This window comes from Cucurbita pepo, chromosome LG18, assembly GCF_002806865.2.
Source record: "Cucurbita pepo subsp. pepo cultivar mu-cu-16 chromosome LG18, ASM280686v2, whole genome shotgun sequence".
Lineage (NCBI taxonomy): Eukaryota > Viridiplantae > Streptophyta > Magnoliopsida > Cucurbitales > Cucurbitaceae > Cucurbita > Cucurbita pepo.
In genome coordinates this window covers 2,606,453-2,626,170 of record NC_036655.1, presented here as the reverse complement: position 1 = coordinate 2,626,170, position 19,718 = coordinate 2,606,453, and the positions used below count along the sequence as shown (strand labels likewise).

At 36.7% G+C, this 19,718-nt stretch overlaps 2 protein-coding genes and 6 non-coding genes across 9 annotated transcripts; 1 reads left to right on the top strand and 7 right to left on the bottom strand.

Annotated features, from left to right (window-relative positions):
- Nucleotides 1–3,204: 3,204 nt before the first annotated feature.
- Nucleotides 3,205–3,278, bottom strand: TRNAT-CGU. The gene has a single exon. It is a non-coding gene; the product is annotated as a tRNA-Thr (tRNA).
- Nucleotides 3,279–7,977: 4,699 nt separating this feature from the next.
- TRNAT-CGU lies at nucleotides 7,978–8,051 on the bottom strand. The gene has a single exon. It is a non-coding gene; the product is annotated as a tRNA-Thr (tRNA).
- A 412-nt stretch (nucleotides 8,052–8,463) lies between these two features.
- TRNAT-AGU lies at nucleotides 8,464–8,537 on the bottom strand. Its single transcript has one exon. It is a non-coding gene; the product is annotated as a tRNA-Thr (tRNA).
- A 1,012-nt stretch (nucleotides 8,538–9,549) lies between these two features.
- On the bottom strand, nucleotides 9,550–9,623 carry TRNAT-CGU. Its single transcript has one exon. It is a non-coding gene; the product is annotated as a tRNA-Thr (tRNA).
- Nucleotides 9,624–9,725: 102 nt separating this feature from the next.
- On the bottom strand, nucleotides 9,726–9,799 carry TRNAT-AGU. Its single transcript has one exon. It is a non-coding gene; the product is annotated as a tRNA-Thr (tRNA).
- Nucleotides 9,800–9,915: 116 nt separating this feature from the next.
- TRNAT-AGU lies at nucleotides 9,916–9,989 on the bottom strand. The gene has a single exon. It is a non-coding gene; the product is annotated as a tRNA-Thr (tRNA).
- A 2,512-nt stretch (nucleotides 9,990–12,501) lies between these two features.
- Nucleotides 12,502–14,664, top strand: LOC111779546 (pentatricopeptide repeat-containing protein At3g04760, chloroplastic). The gene has a single exon (XM_023659607.1). It carries the CDS (start codon nucleotides 12,693–12,695, stop codon nucleotides 14,403–14,405), a length of 1,713 nt encoding a protein of 570 aa, XP_023515375.1. The 5' UTR covers nucleotides 12,502–12,692; the 3' UTR covers nucleotides 14,406–14,664.
- Nucleotides 14,665–15,359: 695 nt separating this feature from the next.
- Nucleotides 15,360–18,318, bottom strand: LOC111780720 (pentatricopeptide repeat-containing protein At1g08610). Of its 2 annotated transcripts, none has more exons than XM_023661200.1 (3): nucleotides 18,167–18,318; nucleotides 15,668–17,872; nucleotides 15,360–15,571 (listed from the first exon to the last, which is right to left on the bottom strand). In XM_023661200.1, the coding sequence occupies exon 2, from the start codon at nucleotides 17,726–17,728 to the stop codon at nucleotides 15,944–15,946; it is 1,785 nt and encodes a 594-aa protein (XP_023516968.1). In that variant the 5' UTR covers nucleotides 17,729–17,872; nucleotides 18,167–18,318; the 3' UTR covers nucleotides 15,360–15,571; nucleotides 15,668–15,943. The 2 variants fall into 2 exon arrangements, with proteins under 2 accessions (XP_023516968.1, XP_023516969.1); XM_023661201.1 differs by having other exon boundaries at nucleotides 15,672–17,872.
- Nucleotides 18,319–19,718: the final 1,400 nt, after the last annotated feature.

Sequence of the window (19,718 nt, the reverse complement as noted above, 5' to 3'; positions counted from 1 at the left end):
ACAGAGAGCCCGAGCTCTAAGAGAGAGAGCTCCAATGGCCGAAAAGGAAATTTGAGGAAGAAAGAAGAAAGAGGAAGAGAATGGAAGAGAAAATGGAAGAAGAAAAGAAAGAGTTAGAAATGAAGGTTGAAAGGTTAGAGTAGGAAGTTCTGAGATGAGTGAGAGTTTCTCTTATCTCAAACAAGAGAATGAAGAGAATGGGAAGGTGATCTCTAAACTTTTGAAGAAAGTTGAAGAAGCTGTGGAGAAAGAAAATGGCTTGTTAATGGAGATTGATGCTCTAGTAGACGAGCTAGTGAGGGAGGAGAATGATATAGAGATGCTGACTCAACAGAGAGACTCACTCAATGTGAACCTGAATCGAGTCCAACAGGAGGCAGTGAATTTACGACACACGATTGAGATACCCACTAGTGATAAAGCCGAAATGGAGGAAGCAAAAATGGAAGTTGAAAATGTCTTTGTGGACTTGCGAATGAAATTGAGTAAACTGAACGAAGCTATGACGTCTGAGTCGAGCGTGGTAGAGAACAAGAGAAATGAGAAGTTGGTGTCTCAAATGGGTTGTTCTCGGGAAGCTCCAAATGAAGTCTCATCAGAAAAGGACAAGTTCAGTTTGCCGCTCGAGGACAAGGAGAGAAAATTGAAGAAACCACGAATGAGCTCGAAAAAACGAAAACGGCACAAGTGGAATCAATGAATATCGCCTTTAAGTTTACGGGAGAGTTTTGTTGGAATAAACTTAAATGAAAAGTGTAGTTTTTTTTTTTTTTTTTTTTTTTTTTATGTTAATGTTAGGGAGATTTGAAACTTAGTCGTTGAAAGAAAAGACCCAAACTAAAATTGAAAGGCCATTAACTATTTCACGAACGTAGCTGATTTAAGAAAAGTCGATTAGAAAATGATGTTACATGGGATAGCCAATTTTAGCCTTTAGAAAACCTATAAATTAGTTTGTTTTCCATTGTAAAAAACAGAGCAAGAAGAGTGAGAGAGCACGTAGAGCAAGTAGAGTTGTCTCATTTAAGTACAGTGTAATAGAAAAAGAGTTTTTTAGAATTCCTTGTCTTCTTGTCTCTCCCCTCTCAACATCTCCTTCAGAGTATTGTGAGTGTTATTTTAACAAATTAGTAGTCTTCTTGTCTCTCCCCTCTCAACATCTCCTTCACAGTATTGTGAGTGTTATTTTAACAAATTAGTATCAGATTGATCTTTTATTTCAACAAATCCTGCACTTACTGCTCATCCGTATGGTACTCGATTGAAGCACAATATTAAGCAACCCAAAGTGCGTACAAATGAAACCGTAACATATTCTGTGGTTCGGTCTTCTGCCTCTGAATCTACACATATATTATTGATATGGAGCATCCCCTCTAGTGTCAAGCAATGAATGAGAATGATGAATTTCAAGCACTTCTAAAAAATAAGACATGACACTTAGTTCCTCCTCGTGCTGGTCTTAACGTTATTGATTGCAATGGATTTTTCAAACTCAAGCAACAGTCAGATGGCTCTATTGATTGCTACAAAACACGCCTAGTTGATAAAGGGTTTAAACAGTAGTATGGCATTGATTATGATGATACCTTCAGTTCGGTTGTTAAGCCCACTAACATTCGACTCTTTTTATCTCTTATTGTTTCTCATGGTTGGGCTATTTGGTAGATTGATATTCAGAATGCTTCTCATGGCCTTCTTAATGAAGATGTTTATATAGAGCAATCCCCTCGATTTGTGGATTCTCAACATCCTGGTTATCTCTGCAAGCTTAAGTCACTTTATGGCTACAAACAAGCTCCGCGTGCTTGGTTTTTTGGTTTTCTCGCCTTAGCTCCAAACTATTACAACTAGGTTTTACACCTTCAAAGGCTGATGTCTCTCTTTTCATTTTTAATAAGGTGGGCATCCGGATGTATTTCCGCATCTATGTTGATGACATTATTATCATCAGCTCATCTTCTATGGCTACTGAGAAATTTCTTATATAGTTTCGAGATGATTTTGTCGTCAAGGATCTTGACACTTTTAGTTATTTTCTTGAGATTGAGGTATGTCATACTTCAATTTTAATGAGATTGAGGGCTTGTTCTGACACAGCTTAAATACATTCAAGATTTATTTTCTGGAACCAATATGCTCACCTTCAAAAGTGTGCCGAAGTTTTTATTGGATGGTGGTGCTCTCCAATATTTGTCTCTGACATGGTCCTGATATCTCCTTTTGTATCAATAGAGTGGTCCTGATATCTCCTTTTGTATCAATAGAGTCTGCCAATTCATGTCCTCCCCGACTTTTGTACATTGGGCAGCGTTCAAACAGATTCTCCGTTATCCATGACACTATTGATATGGATTAGTGCCTTCTCTGATGCTAATTGGGCTGAGAATCTTGATGACGGTTGCTAATGCCACTGCCAAATTAATCTAGATCCAAGTCCTCTTTTGCATGAGCTCGAGATTTCGAAGGTCCAAGCGCCTAACCAGTGGTGTGACAACGGGCAAAGCATGTTGAGATTGATTATCACTTCGTTCATGAATACTCGTCAACTTGATGTGCGGCTCATATCTTCCAAGGATCAAGCTCGCCGATAATCATGACAAAGCCACTGCGATTGAGGGGCGTGTTAAACGTAGAAGGTTATATCTATACATACGAGGACGTGACCCATAGAGGTCATTGGGCCATTCAACTTAACAAATTCTAGCACTGATTTGCAATATCATAGGTACACATCTCCTATATAGAGGAGGCTGAAAATGTACGTTACCCAACTGAGCTACAAAAGGTTATATCTATACATACGAGGACGTGACCCATAGAGGTCATTGGGCCATTCAACTTAACAAATTCTAGCACTGATTTGCAATATCATAGGTACACATCTCCTATATAGAGGAGGCTGAAAATGTACGTTACCCAACTGAGCTACAAAAGGTTATATCTATACATACGAGGACGTGACCCATAGAGGTCATTGGGCCATTCAACTTAACAAATTCTAGCACTGATTTGCAATATCATAGGTACACATCTCCTATATAGAGGAGGCTGAAAATGTACGTTACCCAACTGAGCTACAAGAGCCACTTGAAAAGGAGGACGTATTGCTGAAACCACAAATAAACAAATACTCGATACCTAAGAGACCTATTTATACTATAAGAAAAATAATTAATTTTAATACTTTAGATTGTAACGCAATGCTCTTGTTGAGAGTTGAACTCAAGACCTCTCGCTTACGAAACAAGTGCTCTAACCAACTGAGCTACAAGAGCCACTTGAGAAAAAAGATGTATCGAACATTGAAACAACAAATAATAATATTGTAGAGACATATTTACACTTTGAGAGTTGAACTCAAAAACTCCTACTTACTAAACAAGTGCTCTAATCAACTACACTACGAGAGATACTTCAAACTAAAAACATGCCAATTCTTGAATCGCCAAACGAGTAACACCTAAGCAACCATATCTGAGGACTCTACCATGAGAACTTTAATAAGGAAAACGGAGAAGAGAATGCCAAAGACTGCTACGGTTTACATTATACATAAAATTGGATCCAAAAATACAAACCAAAGAGACATCTTTATACGAACAAGAAAAATAAGTATAATATTAATTTATCGTTACCCAATAAACCCAAATCAAATAAACTCTAACCTAATCCAATATTATCAAAGTAAACCACTTTTAGTTCCTTTTTGGATATTAAAATAAGGAAAACCAACCAAATTTTTAATGTGAACACTACGCAAATTTTTACCAATTTTAACCACCTTCGTGTGTTGGATAGTTTTTGTCGTATTCTTTCAATTGGCATTATACATACGCAACAACTTTACAATGTTGCATCAATACACAACCTAGTTTCTTTTTGGATGCATCGTTGTATATCACGTATCCTGCTGAGCTTTATGGGACCATGAGTACTAGAGCAAACACTATTATTTGTTTTAAGTTCGGGAAACTAGCCTCACATGCGTCGTCCCATATAAAAACTACATCCTTTTTTGTCAAGTGTGTAAGAGGCGAGTCTATTCTAGCGAAGTCTTAGACGAATCTTCGATAGTAGCCTGCTAACCCCAAGAAAATTCGTACCTCGATGACCGCAGTTGGGCATTCCCATTTAAAATTCCATCTTTAGACACTATGATATGAAGCACAACGAAGGAATTTCCATACTTCAAGGTTCAATTACAAGGATGAGAGCCAAGAAGCTATAACAAACCTTGTACACTTATATTTCAGTTATGGTGAGCTCATCAAAGGAAATTCTAGAAGATGTTGGAGACCTCCCTTATATGTTGTGCAAAGTTGAAGAAATAGATGCATTAAATGCACTTTAAGTTGCATTTAATGAACTCAGCCGAATTTATGGAACTAGTACAAGGATGACTAATAAGCACATTTCATTCATTGCACTATTTAATTATAATTTAAATATTTGTTTGTCTTATTTAAGCTAGTTTTTAATATAGAAGTTAAGATTATATTGTAACTCACATAAGTTAATATTCTACCATTAACTAGTCATTTTAATATGGAGATTATCGATATTTCTCATTTACTAGCCAATTTAATTTTGGAGTTATGTGTCACATAGGTTAAGGTGGTAAAGGCTATATAAAGCCTCTTTTCTTTGACGAGAGACCTCACATTTTGACTTTTAAAAAAAAAATAGAATTTCTATTTTTTTACATTTGTTGAAAACTAAGATTTTCTTTGGAAATTCTTGTGTTTAGAACTTGCAGGCCAGAGTCGGTATTGATCAAACCTCATGTGGACTGATTTGAATCATGAGTTTAGAAACAAGTTTTCTTTACTCTTGATCTTGATCATCAAGGTAATCTGTTTCATACTTTCTATTGGGTTGATTCTGTATCCCACTATGTGTCCTAAGAACAAAACTTGTTGTAGCCAAAATTCACATTTGGAGAATTTGGCTTACAATTTGTTTTCTCTTAAGATAGTTAGGACTGTTCGGAGGTGTTCTTGGTATTCTTGATTTGTTTTCGAGTATATTAGGATGTCATCTATGAACACGATCACAAACGTGTTTAGGCACTTCTTGAATAGTCGATTCATTAATTCCATGAACACCGTTAGGGCGTTGGTGAGGCTAAATGACATCACTACAAACTCGTAGTGGCCATATTTGGTTCGAAAGGCAGTTTTTTTGTACATCTTTGTCCTTAATTTTAATCTGGTGATAGCCTGATTGAAGATCTATTTTGGAAAATATCGTCACCTCTCAGAGTTGGTCGAATAGGTCCTTGATGCGTGGGAGTGGATATTTGTTATTTATTGTTCTCTTGTTTAGTTCCCTATAGTCGAAGCATAGACGCATCTAGTCGTCTTTCCTTTCAACAAACAACACTGGTGCACCCCAAGAGAATATACTAGGTCGAATGAAACTTGTCTAGTAGGTCTTGTAGTTGTAGTTTTAGTTTTAGTTTTTTTGAATTCTGCTGGAGCCATGCGGTACGGTGCTTTAGAGATGAGTCCAGTTCTTGGTTCGAGTTCTATCCCGAAGTCAACCTCTCATGAAAGAGGAATTCTTGGTAGGTCCTCCCGGAAGACGTCCGAGAATTCATTTACTATCGGTACCGTATCCATTGTTTTCTTTTTTCCTTTAATGTTTACTACACAGGCTCGTATAGCCCACCCTCCTTGTTGTACTAGGCGTTTGATTTTCATCATCAATATTATCTTTGGGGTGACTCCCGTGCAAGTTCCTTTAAATTTAAAGTTAGATCCGTTCGGTGGCGCGAATGCTACTTCTTTCTTATGGCAATCTATATTGACATAGTTTTTTTTTGCTAGCCAGTCCATTCTTAATATGACATTGAAATCCGTCATATTTACTATTTTCAGGTCTACGTTTATGGTCCATTCAGCCACTATTACTTGTCTATCCTTTACCGTATTTCCGGCAACTAGGTCTACCCCTACTAGGATGCTAATAGACAATACATGCAATAAGGGTTCTATTGTGAACCCAACTTGACTGACAAAAAGCATAGAAATAAAGAAATGCATAGAGTCAGAGTCAAACAATATCAATACATAATAACCCTATATAGAAAGTGTACATGTCACCACGGTGTCAGATGTTCCCACGTCCTTACTGGTTGATGTGTACACGGTAGTTTGAGAGAGGGTTTATATGGTGCGTTCACCACTGCCTGGGCCTCTAGGTGGTCCCCTTGGGTTCTCTGTATCCTTTCCAGTGCAGTATCTGGCTGTGTGACCTGCACGACCGCACCATATAAACCCTGCCCTAGTGTTCTTTTCCACACTTGCGACATAAAGGCTTCTCACATTCTTGCCCTCTTTCCATATCCTTGGGGTTTCTGTCCACGGGCTGAGTAGGACCTCTATCATTATAGCAGGGTCTCTAGGCCGGCGGTCGATAATTTATCTGCCTTGGTTCATATGGGCGTTTCAATCCCACAGTGATCGTTGGTTCCTGACTTTTCTTTTCCTGAGGCTTTTCTAGGACTCTAGTTGTTCTTAATGCCTCCTCGTAGGTCGAATGCCTCCACCATGCGGCGGACCTCCGGGTCTAAGCTCAACACAAATTTTTTCGTCATCTTTTCTTCAGTATTTACCAATTACGGCATGAACCTTTTCAACATTATAAACTCTTGGTGGTATCGATCTATTGAGCGTCCACCCTGAGTCAAATGGTTGAACTCTTGTTGTTTCTTGATGCGGGTTGCCTTTGGGTAATATTGTTTCAAAAAAGCCTTCTTAAACTTGTCCCACGTCTAATTACTCTTATTATCTGACCACCAAACTTCTGCGCCTTTTTGTAACATATAGGATGTGCATGATACCTTATGGTCGTTTGAACATCTCAATAATTCAAAGGGGGTTTCCAAGTTGCGATTCACATTTGAGCTTCTGTGAGATTTTCTCTAGAACCGATGAATGGACGTGGGTCGTACTACTTGAAATCCCGTAGCCAATTCACTCCTCTGTCAAGGTGCGAACGGTTGGCTTGTTGCGTGGCCACCATGGTTTGCATCATCGCCTGGATGATTCCACATTAGTTATGTGGTAGGATCTATTCCAGTCGTTGGTGTCACCAGAGGTGGTGCAGCTTGTGGAGGTGGTTCCATTGGCGGTAGTGGTGCAACTGGTGGCGGCGCAGTTGCTTTCGTCCTAATTTTTTGCCCTTCTTGAGGTGAGCTCTCTTCAGCCTCACCTCTCCCCCTACCTCTAATGGGGGTCATCCTCTTTTTCGTCTACCTCTTCCACGTCTTCTTGGCGGCATAGTTTTAGAAACCAAAATAATTCTATCTAAGTCTATTGTTTACTAAGTCTATCATACAATATAGCACGTATATCACAGCAAAGTGCAAAGTCTATTGTTTACAAAACAAGTGCTCTAACCAACTAAGCTACAAGAACCACTTGAAAGAAGGACACCATTAATTACACATTATAATACTTTAGATATTGTGAATATTCTATTTCTTAAACTTCCCTCTTGCTTACCAGGCAAGTGCTCTAACCAACTCAAAAAGGAAAAACAACTATGATTTACATTAAATTTATGAAAGAAACAATGCTAAACGGGTGCTCTTACCAACTGAGCTACAAGAGCTACTTGAAATTTAAAAAAATACCAATTCTACAATCGCCAAGTAAAGAAACATCCAAACAACTATATTTTAGGACTCTGATACCATGAAAACTTTAATAAGAAAAACGGGAAAGAGAATGCAGAAGACTGCTACAATTACATTGTACATAGAATTGGACCATAAAATTTTAAGTTGGTTAAGTTGGAGACCCAGCAACCCGACTAAGGTTCTGATATCATGATAACTTATATTCTTCCTAAGCTAATGAAATTATTATTATGAAACTATTTCAAGTTTATTTTTTTAGAAACAGTAATATTATTAAACCCTTAAAGTTTATTTTTGTTTTGGTACTCGGTGTTCTAGTATTTAAGTTATGCTCTTGTTGAGAATTGAACTCAAGACCTCTCACTTACGAAACAAGTGCTCTAACCAACTAAGCTACAAGAGCCACTTGAAAAGGAGGATGTATTGAATGTTGAAAGCACAAATACTCGATACCTAAGGAGAAAAATAATTAATGTTATACTTTTTATAAATTGTAAATAATCTATTTCTTAAACTTTTTAATGCAATAATGCTCGAGAGTTGAACTCAAGACCTCTCACTTACGAAACAAGTGCTTTAACAGCTCACATTAAAAAGATGATGTATTGTAATTGAAAACAACCAAATACTCGAACACTCTATGTCTTAAGTTTATGATACCATGCTAACACTATGAAAGAAAAAACGACTACCATTTACATTATATGTAAAATTGTATTATGAAATACGTACCTAAGAGACCTATTTATATTAGGAGAAAAATTAAATAATATTATAATGTACTTTTTATAAAAGGTAAAAAAACAAATAAGGTATGCTCTTGTTGAGAGTTGAACTCAAAACCTCCCGCTTACTAAACGGGTGCTCTAACCAACTGAGCTACAAGAGCTACTTAAAATTCGGAAAGGAAGAAACATCCAAACAACCGTATCTTAGAACAATGATACCATGAAAACTTTAATATGAAAAACGGAGAAAAGAATGTAAAAGACGGATATGATTTACATTTACATAGAATTGGATCATAAAATACAAACTAAAGAAAATTCTTTATACAGACGAAAAAAAATAAGCAAAATGCTAATTTTTATTTTTATCAGGTAAACCGAAATCAAATAAAGCATAGCTTAATTCAATATTATCGGAGTAAATTCTATCTTGATTACTGATTTTAAAGTTTATTTTATAATCTTTAAAGTTTTAAAAAATAATTCAATTTAATAAATTAACGAAGTAACTTCAGGTATGTATGATACACGATAACTTTATTATTTATGTTTTTATGTCTGAATCTCTGTCATTTATATATATATATATAATTTTTTGTTTTATAAAAAAAAAAATAATGTTTTGGTTGAGAGTTGGGCTCAATACCTATCACTTACTAAACAAGTGCTCTAACCAACTAAGCTACAAGAGCTACATTAAATTAAAAACATACAAATTTTAGAATCGCCAAATTGATGCCTTGAAAACTATGGTTTACATTGTACAAAGAATTGGATCATAAAATTGTTCAGAGAATCAATAATCTACACCTCGTAGAGGATTGAGTTGCTTGTAATGATTATATCAATGAACCTAACTTGTAAGATTGAGTTGCTTGTAATGATTATATCAATGAACCTAACTTGTAAGATTGAGTTGCTTGTAATGATTATATCAATGAACCTAACTTGTAATACAGTACATAAGAGTGCAACTATAAGTTAATGAATACAAATTGATTAATTAAAGAGTTTAATGAATTAGTTTTGTATGGGAATTTATAATCGATAGGTCTATAACGTCCAAGAGCTCGAAAATAGTTTTGTACTCGATTCACTATATTACATTAGTGTTATGCAACTTAGTTGGGAGATCGTAATGACATAAAATTATATTTAAGAAGATATGACTTATGCTCTCATTAAGAGTTGAACTCAAGACCTCTCGCTTACGAAACAAGTGCTCTAACCAACTGAGCTACAAGAGCCACTTGAAGAAGAGGATTTATCGAATATTGAAACAAAAATAAATAAATAATAATAATAATAATAATTACTAAATCAAATTGATGTTATTAGATATAAACCATTGCTTTTGTTGAGAGTTGAACTCAAGACCTCCCACTTACTAAACCGGTGCTCTAACCAACTGAGCTACAAGAGCTACTTGAAGAAGACAATGTATCGAACTTTGAACGACAAATAAATAAATAAATAATAAATAAAAAAATCTTACTAAAGGGTAAATAATCCATTTGTTAGATTTATAAACAAAAACAATGCTCTTGTTGAGAGTTGAACTCAAGACCTCCCGCTTACTAAACGGGTACTCTAACCAACTGAGCTACAAGAGCCACTTGAAGAAGAAGATGTATCGAGCGTTGAACGACAAATAAACAAAAAAAAAATTAATTACAAAAACAATGCTCTTATTAAGAGTTGAACTCAAGACCTCCCACTTACTAAATAAGTGCTCTACCTAACTAAGTTACAAGAGCCCGGTAAAATTAAAAACATACCAATTTTAGAACTGATGCTTTCAAAACTTTAATAAGGAAAACAAGAAAGAGAATGTAAGAAGACAAAATAGGTGGGAGAGAGAAACAAAACATTCCTTCTAAATGTGTCGCCTAAGAAAGTATTTTAAAAGTGTGAGGTTGACGGAGATAAGTAACCAGCCAAAACAGACAATATCTGCTAGCGGTGGGCTTGAGTTGTTACAAATGGTATCATAGCTAGACACCGAGCGTTGTGCGAGCAAGGACGTTGGCCCCCAAGGGTGTGAAAACCTCACACATTTATTTAAAATCGTGAGATTGACGACGATATATAACGAGCCAAAGTAAAAGACCAAAATTATATATTTTAATATTTTTTTAAAAATGTAAGGATAAAAGTAAAACAAATTTAAATGTTCGGGAACGAAAATGATATTTAAATCATAAGCATCCTATGTGACTTAATCTTAAGTCTGAATAAGTTGTGAACTTCTACTCGTGAGAGCTTGTCAACAAAAATAGTTGAACTAAACGAGTCTAATTGAACTAAGATTAAACGGAACTTGACCAAACCAACCAAACAATTGAATCGGTCCAATCCGAAAACAAGCAACTTCAACGCGATTCACGTGTTCAAACTTCGAGCAATTGCGATGAATCAAAATTGAAAATTGAAAACCCAAACTGAAATTGAGATTGAGAGAAGATTTACAATGATCTATGCAACAGTACTACAAAGATCGTTGCACGTAGATCTAGATGTAGATGATAGCGGTGCTACGATACGATCGAAAACTAAACAAAAATCGAGCAACTGAAAATAAAAGGAAGAAGTCGAATGCTGAAGAGACGAGCCGCCCCGACCGCACACTAAATGGCATTGGCGCAATCGCTGACCAAAGTTGTTGGTCTTTCAAGTTTCAAGAAGTTAAGAAGGACGAGTTTGAATAAATCCAACAAAATGAAAGAGCGGAATAGGATTTGATGACGGGATGGAGTGATGTTAAAGCCTCGAGATACGCTTGATTGAGTTGTAATACCTAAAAGTTGTTTAATTATGAATTGAGATAAATGTCGAAATGCATCCTCAAATCTAATTTAGACGTAAGAGCTACATAGAGCCTACAAGTAGGTTGCTTACCGAATATTTTTATACGCATGATACTATTATATTTTTCATCAAGAGATTGAAATTGTGTGGTCGAGACGGAAGTCTAACGAGCTACAGAGCTGTAGGATATGTAAATTGTGTGGTCGAGACGGAAGTGTAACGAGCTACAAAGCTGTAGGATATGTATTAGGGTTGAGTTGTCGTATGTATTTCTTTTTATGACCGACTTTTCTAAACTTCACATATGTTCTGTAAATTGTTACAAAAAGTTTTAAATGATTCATAAAATTCTCGTGGAGTCCGTTTTTAATTTAGAGTCTGTACGTAATGATCCGTGATTTGAAATTTCGAAAAATGGGACGCTAACAATATTTTATTTTATGTTTGTTGCTATTATTTATTTATTTTCTCAACGTTGCTCGGTATTTTCTTTTCTATTTTTCTATTTTGTTCCCGACCAAAAAAGTGTAACTTGGCTTTGATACCGTCATAATGGCCCTTTCTTAGCAGCAGATTTTGCGATTGCACAGCATTGAGTGCGTCAAGCTAACTTCAGACCACGTTGCTTACGGTCGGGCAACGTGAGTTCAAACCTCGGGTCCCGTTTTGAAGAAAGGATTTAACAGTATGCACCCTGTCGATGGGGATCAAGATGGCAAGATGAGATGCGACGTTGCATTGAGAGACCCTGGCCCGAGCAGAGCCAAGGTCGAGCCGAATTACTTGGCCTAGTGTAGTGGCAAGTCAGATATGTCGTAGACGCTTGAACATCCACGCGCAGGTAGCGTGTGTGGTTGAACAAGCTTGGATTCCGCACAACCGATGTTCGATTGGCGAAGACAAACCTCGCCTAGGGTCCGACAAAGCCACAAAGCCGGGGCGAAAAATATATATATATATATATATATATATGGAGCTTAATTCCCCATAAAGCTAGTCGTAAGCGTGTCAAGATCACGACGCCGCACAGTAAAAAAGGTAGGACCGTGACACGCAGCACTCACCTTCAGCACTGAGTGAGTCAAGCCAACTTCGGACCACGTTGCCTACAGTCGGTAACGTGTGTTCAAACTTCGGGTCCCGTTTTGGAGGAAAGATTTAACCGTATATAACTTTTTAGGTAGGGAGAATTGAAAATTTAAATCGAAAAAAAATATATATAAAAAGTATCTTTTTTATCTCAAATATTTATTTAGTTTCATAAAAATCTCATTAAAAACGATAAAATAAAAAACACGCACGGATTTGGATGAGATGAGAACATATCTGATGGATTCCTTATCCAATGGCATTAGCCCTAAAATCCGGTTGAGCGTGATTTCAATATTTTGTAGCTCATTTCTGTTCGCGCTGAAGAACAAGTATCCCTTTTCATAATCTTTTTCAAACGAAGAACAATGCTCCATTTCCATGAACACCAAATTGCGTAGCAAACGCCATTAACGAGCATGTTTTCATCTGAATTGCTCTCACAGAGCCTCCATTTCATCAACCCATTGTCGAATCCCACAATTCCTCAATCACATTCCAGCTCCTTCACTCGCAGATTTCCAAACAAAACCCATCTAAGGAATGGCGCATCTTCTGCAGAAACCAGGGAACCCCATGACCCGATTCTCGATAACAGAGAGACCCATTTGATGAAACTCCTCAACAGATCCTGCAGAGCTGGGAAGCATAACGAGTCGCTGTATTTTCTTGAAAGCGTGGTGAGTAAAGGCTTTAAACCTGATGTTGTTCTTTGTACGAAGCTCATTAAAGGGTTCTTTAATTCGAGGAATTTAAAGAAAGCTATGAGGGTTATGGAGATTTTGGAAACTTATGGTGACCCTGATGTTTATTCTTACAATGCTATGATTAGTGGGTTTAGTAAAGCTAACCAAATTGAATCTGCAAACGAGGTGTTCGATAGAATGCGCAGGAGGGGATTTTCCCCTGATGTTGTTACTTACAATATATTGATAGGGAGTTTGTGTAGTAGAGGGAAGCTTGAGCTTGCTTATGAAGTTCTTGATGAGCTTTTGAAGGATGGGTGTGAGCCATCTGTGATTACTTACACAATTCTTATAGAAGCAACCATTCTTGACGGTAGAATCAGGGAAGCTCTTAAGCTGTTAGATGAGCTTCTATCGAGGGGACTCCGTCCCGATCGGTACACGTACAATGCCATCATTAGGGGTATTTGTAAGGAAGGAATGGAGGATCAAGCTGTGGAATTCGTTAGAGATTTATTAGCTAGAGGGTGTAATCCAGATGTGATATCATACAACATTCTGCTGCGTTCTTTACTTAACAAAAGCAGGTGGGGAGATGGGGAGAGGCTTATGAAAGACATGGTTTCAAGTGGGTGTGAGCCAAACGTCGTTACTCATAGCATTTTGATTAGTTCGTTGTGTCGTGAAGGTCGAGTCGAGGAAGCCGTGAATGTGTTAAAGGTAATGAAGGAGAAAGGCTTAACCCCGGATGCATATAGCTATGATCCTTTGATATCTGCCTTCTGCAAAGAAGGCAGATTAGATTTAGCCATTGAGTATTTGCATAAAATGGTCTCTGATGGTTGCTTGCCTGATATTGTAAACTACAATTCAATCTTAGCTACTCTCTGTAAATTTGGTAGTGCTGATCTTGCTTTAGACATCTTCGAAAAGCTTGATGAAGTGGGTTGCCCTCCAAATGTGAGCTCCTACAACACAATGTTCAGTGCACTTTGGAGCTGTGGGAACAAGATCAAGGCTCTGGAGATGATATCAGAGATGATAGGAAAAGGGATCGACGCCGACGAGATAACGTACAATTCACTGATCTCGTGTTTGTGTCGGGACGGGTTGGTGGATGAGGCTATAGGATTGTTGGTAGACATGGAAGCTACTAGCTTCCAACCAACAGTGATAAGTTTCAACATTGTTCTTCTAGGATTGTGTAAAGCACACAGGGTTTTTGAAGGCATTGAGCTGCTAACAACAATGGTGGAAAAGGGTTGCCAACCGAATGAAACTAGTTACGTGTTGTTGATCGAGGGGATCGCGTATGCTGGGTGGCGAGCGGAGGCTATGGAGTTGGCTAACTCTCTGTACAGAATGGGAGTTATTTGTGAGGAATCATCCAAGCGTTTGAACAAGATATTTCCAATGCTTGAGGTTTATAAAGGGCTAAGTTTATGAGAGAGCAAGAACTGTGATGTTGACTACAAAAAGTGTTAGCTTTTGGGCATCTCTTGTGTATTACTTTGAAAAGGAAAATGATGCTGATTTTGTTTCTGTTGAGCTCAGTGAGTTAGCTCATGCAGCTTCTATTTACGTTCTTAGAGAGATATTAGTTGGATGATAATTTTTTGGGCCCTAATATCATTATCTTTTGTTCATCTGTTCCGCCCGTGCAGACGTGGCGGGATTCGGTATATCAAAATATGATCTTCTAACCTTTCCAATTTCTTTTGGATATTAGGGGTGTTCGTGGATTGAGTTGAATCGGATTTGGACATTTTTTTTAAGACCAAATTCAACGGTTTGGGTTGTAAATTTTTTCAATCCAGATGTGTTATGTAATTACGAAAAATTTGATTGAATAACCTTGTTGAATAACAAAACTTTTAGATTTAAATTGTCTAAGCAAGTGGAAGAATTTGCAAATGGAAGAACTTGACTCTCGGACCTAAAAAGAACTCTATTCTTGCGCCCTCTAATCCTTTGGCATGATTAAATTTTTTTAGTCGGGTTGGTTCGATTAATCGAGTTTATTCAATTTTTTATTAAATATAAAATGTGAAGTGTAAAAACATTTATTTCTTTATTTTCAAATATTTCACTAGGATTTACGACTCAATTTTGAACAAATATTAAAAATTACCTTACGAATAGTTAAAATTATTTTTAAAATTTGTTGGAAAATAAAATACTCGTATCTTTTAAGAAAATATAAAAAAAATAAAAATAAAAAATTCGTATAAACCAACTCAACTCAAAATATTTTAATTTACTTGAACCAAAACTAAGTTCATATTAGATTGGATATTGAGTTTGATTGATCGAATTATATTGTTTCTTTCTCCTCTCTTAATCAATGTTCTCTCTAAACTCCCCCTCTCACACACGGCCTCCAGAAAATGCCAGAAAATGTGTGCGAAGAAAAAGGTCGATGACACAAACAAAATGTTACAAAAATATGTTCGAAAAAAAAGTTCAAATTTCATTCGAGTACAAAAGTTTCAGGTCATCCATATATCATTTTCTTGTCGAGATCATTTGTGTACTAAGAGGCACGAAACTACCTGTCTTCGTTCTTGATAGAAATGGCATTATCTTAGAACATTCCGACGGAGTTGTATAACCTATAGAACAAATTCGATTCAAGTAAGATCAAGGTTATCATAGATATCAAAATCAATATAACTGCATTTCTTCTAGTGAAGAAGGTCGAGACTTACTTACAGATGATGTTAAGCCTGCTGCAAGCACCAAAAGACTTTCTGATCATAGAAAATTCAGTTCAATCAATGCAAGTAACTTGGAAACAAGCTTTTTTAGAAGTAGAAAACGGGCATCTTCCATGGAAGGAGGAAGCAAATATTCATGGATTCACCTTGCTAACAACTTAAACCAGACTGTACAACTTCCCAGGAGGAACCACTGCGCCTAAATCTCATGTAGAGCATCACATGAGGTATGAACTTTCCAAAAAAACAAAAAAAAGAAGCTTGGTTTTAAACTGCTTCCTTGCCTAAAACCTTCCATTCTATCAACTTCTGACGTAACTCGTCGGCCTGTTCCTTTAAACCAGCAGACGCTATGCTGTTAATTATAGTCGAATAGATTCTCTCGCTCGGTTTACATCGACTTGATAACATCATTTCCAGAACTTGTATTGCAAGATCCACCTTCTTATTTATGCACAGTTCATGAACCAGATATCTGTAAGAACGACTATTGACTCTGTATCCTTCCTTAAGAAATCCTTTCACTATCTCCACAGCTTCTTCAAATTTGTTCGATCGACAAAATCCGCAAATTAGAGAACGTTGGGTGGTGTCATCTGGCAGGATCCCATTTTGTATCATTTGGTTGTATAAACTCGTTGCTTCATCGACGTAGCCCTTTTTCGATAATCCATTCAGCACAGTATTGTAGGAAATTAAACTAGGAGAACAGTTTGTGCCAATTAAAAGATGAAGCAATTGAAAAGCCTCATCTACCATATCCTCCTTGCTAAGGGCATCAAGTAGAGTGTTGTACGTTATAATGTCAGGCAGACGATTGTAGGTAAACATTTGATTGAGGAAGTTGATGGCACAATCTAAACGTCCATTTTTACACAGACCATTGATCAAGACGTTGTAAGTGACGACTGTTGGAGGCTGCAAATTGTTATTCATGATTGTTAAGAGTTCATAAACTTCATCCCAACTCCCACGCCTCGAAAGTGAATGGAGAAGGGTGTTGTAAGTCACATCATCGGGTACCATTCCATGGAAAAGAAGGTTATCTATAACTAAAGTTACATCTTCATATTTTCCCTGTTTGCAGGTTACGTTGATCAAGGAATTGTATGTGACAATATCAGGATAACAGCCCACATTGGCCATTTCTTCCAATACTTCAATAGCACGAACCGTTCCAAGGTGCTTGCAGACTAGTTCAATGAGGATTGTGTAAGTAATTAAATAAGGAGGAGTTCCTTTCCTGACCTGTTCCTTCCAAAATTCAACAGCCTGATCGAAACATCCATTGTCAAACATGTGGCGGATTACTGCATTATATGTAACCACATCTGGGGGGCAGCCACTCAAACTCATGTCATCCAAGAGCTCGAGGGCAGATTCCAAATGTCCTTTCTTGCATAAACCACCGATCACCATGTTGTACGTAATAACATCTGGAACGCCACCAGACATCACCATGATTTTCAGGACTTGTACAGCTTTATCCATTCCATCAATCTTCACAAGCCCACGAATCAATTTTACACAACAATGGAAGTCTGGAATCTGGTTTCGACAAGCCATAATATCGACTAACCTAGATGATTCCATCAACTTCCCCATGGTGCAGAATTTTTGTAGAATCATATTGTTAGTTTCTTCATCATTTCCAATAAAGGGCCCATCCATATACACCGATGAACCATTATGAGAACTAAGCCTCTTTTTAGTCACTTTCTCAACAAAATTTCTCCCAACCTCTGTCTCATGACCATTCAAAGTTAATTCATCTTTGTATGCATCATCAACTCTATCAATGCAAACACTACTCTGCACTCCTTTACAACGCAAAACCCGTTGTTTTCTTCCTAAACCAGGAGTTGCACTCCAATGATAGCTATATGAACTACTGCAACTAGACTTGCACAAACAACTCAAGTGTACAGAAAATGGTTTTTCTTTTTCCATCAAGCATTGGCCACTACCAGTACTAACATACTCTTGCTTGAAACATTCATGGATACCATTAAGTGTTACCATATAATTCTGGACGGTCAATGTATACGCCATAACAAACTCAAAAAGAGAAGCGAAGTGCTTCAAAGCTCTAAAAGGGAGGAATAATGAATACCGAGTAACAAATTCCAATGAAGAATTGGTACTTAGCAGAAATAGCTCACTTCATCTGATTCAAAGCGAATTTGTTACTTCCTTCTGCACATACGCAGGTTCAGAGTTTCAAAACTCAAGAAATGAAAACGATGAAATGCACATAACAACCACAAACAAAGCGAATTGCACAAAATTGAAGCAAGAAACTCAGTGCCAAAGAATGAGAAAGTGATGATAAAGATAATGGATAATTTAACAACAACAGAAAATCAGATACGAGAAAACCAATAGCAGTGGAAAACTACATGAAACTTAAATTTGGAGACTAAAAAGAGAGAAAAAAGCAATGAAATGAAGCAAAATAAGAAGAAGAACTAGAGGATTCAAGAAACATACTGAGTCGTTCGAAGAATTCAGCCGAGATAGCGAAGAACAGGAGCTTGTTTTTGAATTCCGAAGGCTGCTGATAAAGTTTTGACGAGGGGCGTTAATAACTAGGGTTTTTGAACCTTCTACATTTAAACCCTTCGTAAATCTTTATGAGTCGTCCCCCGCTATCGTTTTTGTTTTAGTTTGTATTTTTAAAATGTTATTTTTTGTTTATTTTGTTTATATATATATTTTTTTTTTTTTCCTTTCTTAAAATGAATATATATATATATATAATATTGGTAATGACGTACATTAAACCTGACCACCCGAACCAACCCAACTCTAATTTAAGGGTTATAGGGGTTGAGTGAGCATTTTGAGTTAATTTTTTAAAAATCAAATATATTCTTTTCGAATTTTGGTTTCATTGGACAAAATTTCCGATTAACCCAAACCAAAACAAATCTTATAAAATATTTTAAGATAACTTACATATATATTGAACCGACTCGAACCAATCCAATACGAATTATAAGGGTTGAGTTAGCATTTTGAGTTAGGTTGCGTAAATTTTTTCAAAATTTTATGTTGACCAAATCTTATAAAATATCTTAAAACAACTGAGTATTTTTTAAATTTTCGTAAATTATTATTTAACAAACATAAGTTTAGATTTGATTTAGTTATTTGGATTAGATGTGATTTAGTTATTTGGACGAAATTAAATCGGCAAGCTTGTGGAATTATTCGATCCTGTCTTGGCAAGGATCAGAAATATCCATTTATGAAGGTAACCATGGCGAAAGAACTCTGAGACAAGCTTGAGGCGAAATATATGCAAAAAAGTGCGGAAAATAAACTCTATTTGAAGAAGAAACTCTTCCATTTTGACTACAAGAAAGGTATCTCAATGACTTAGCATTTGGATGATTTTAACAAAATCATCACTGATTTAATTTGCTCAATCTTGATGTTAAGATTGATGACGAAGACAAGGCGTTATTGTTATTAAATTCTTTGCCGGAATCCTACAAGTTTTTAGTAACGACCCTATTACATGGAATCACTAATATTGATTTTGAAGATGTTTCAAATGCCTTAATAAATAAGGATATGCGAAAGAAGGAAAAGGAGACATGACATATCAAGACTCTAGCTCAAATGTTCTCACTGCTCGTGGAAGGACTTCTACTTGGAGAAGGAGCGAATGTGGAGAGTCCCGATCAAAGTCGAGAGGTAGATCTGATAATTGGAGAAAACTTGATAAAAATGAGTGCATATTGTCGACAGAAAGGCCATTGGAAGAAAGATTGTCCGATCTTAAAAGAGAAGGGGTCGAAGTCCAATGTGGTTAGAGATGACGACACTAATACAGATAATGCCTTGACAATCTCCCTATCAGTCAACCAAACCAGAGAATGGATTCTTGATTTTGGGTGCTTCTATCATATGTATCCCAACAGAGAGATGTTTTTGGACTTCAAAAAGTTCAATGGTGGAGTTGTCTATATGGGCAATGATAGTACTTGCAAGATGACGGGAATCGGCTCAGTACAAATCAAGATGTTTGACGGGG

What these genes read in the sequence shown, in the direction of transcription:
- LOC111779546 (XM_023659607.1), top strand. Translation starts at nt 12,693, where the DNA reads ATGTTTTCATCTGAATTGCTCTCACAGAGCCTCCATTTCATCAACCCA.
- LOC111780720 (XM_023661200.1), bottom strand. Translation starts at nt 17,728, where the DNA reads ATGGCGTATACATTGACCGTCCAGAATTATATGGTAACACTTAATGGT.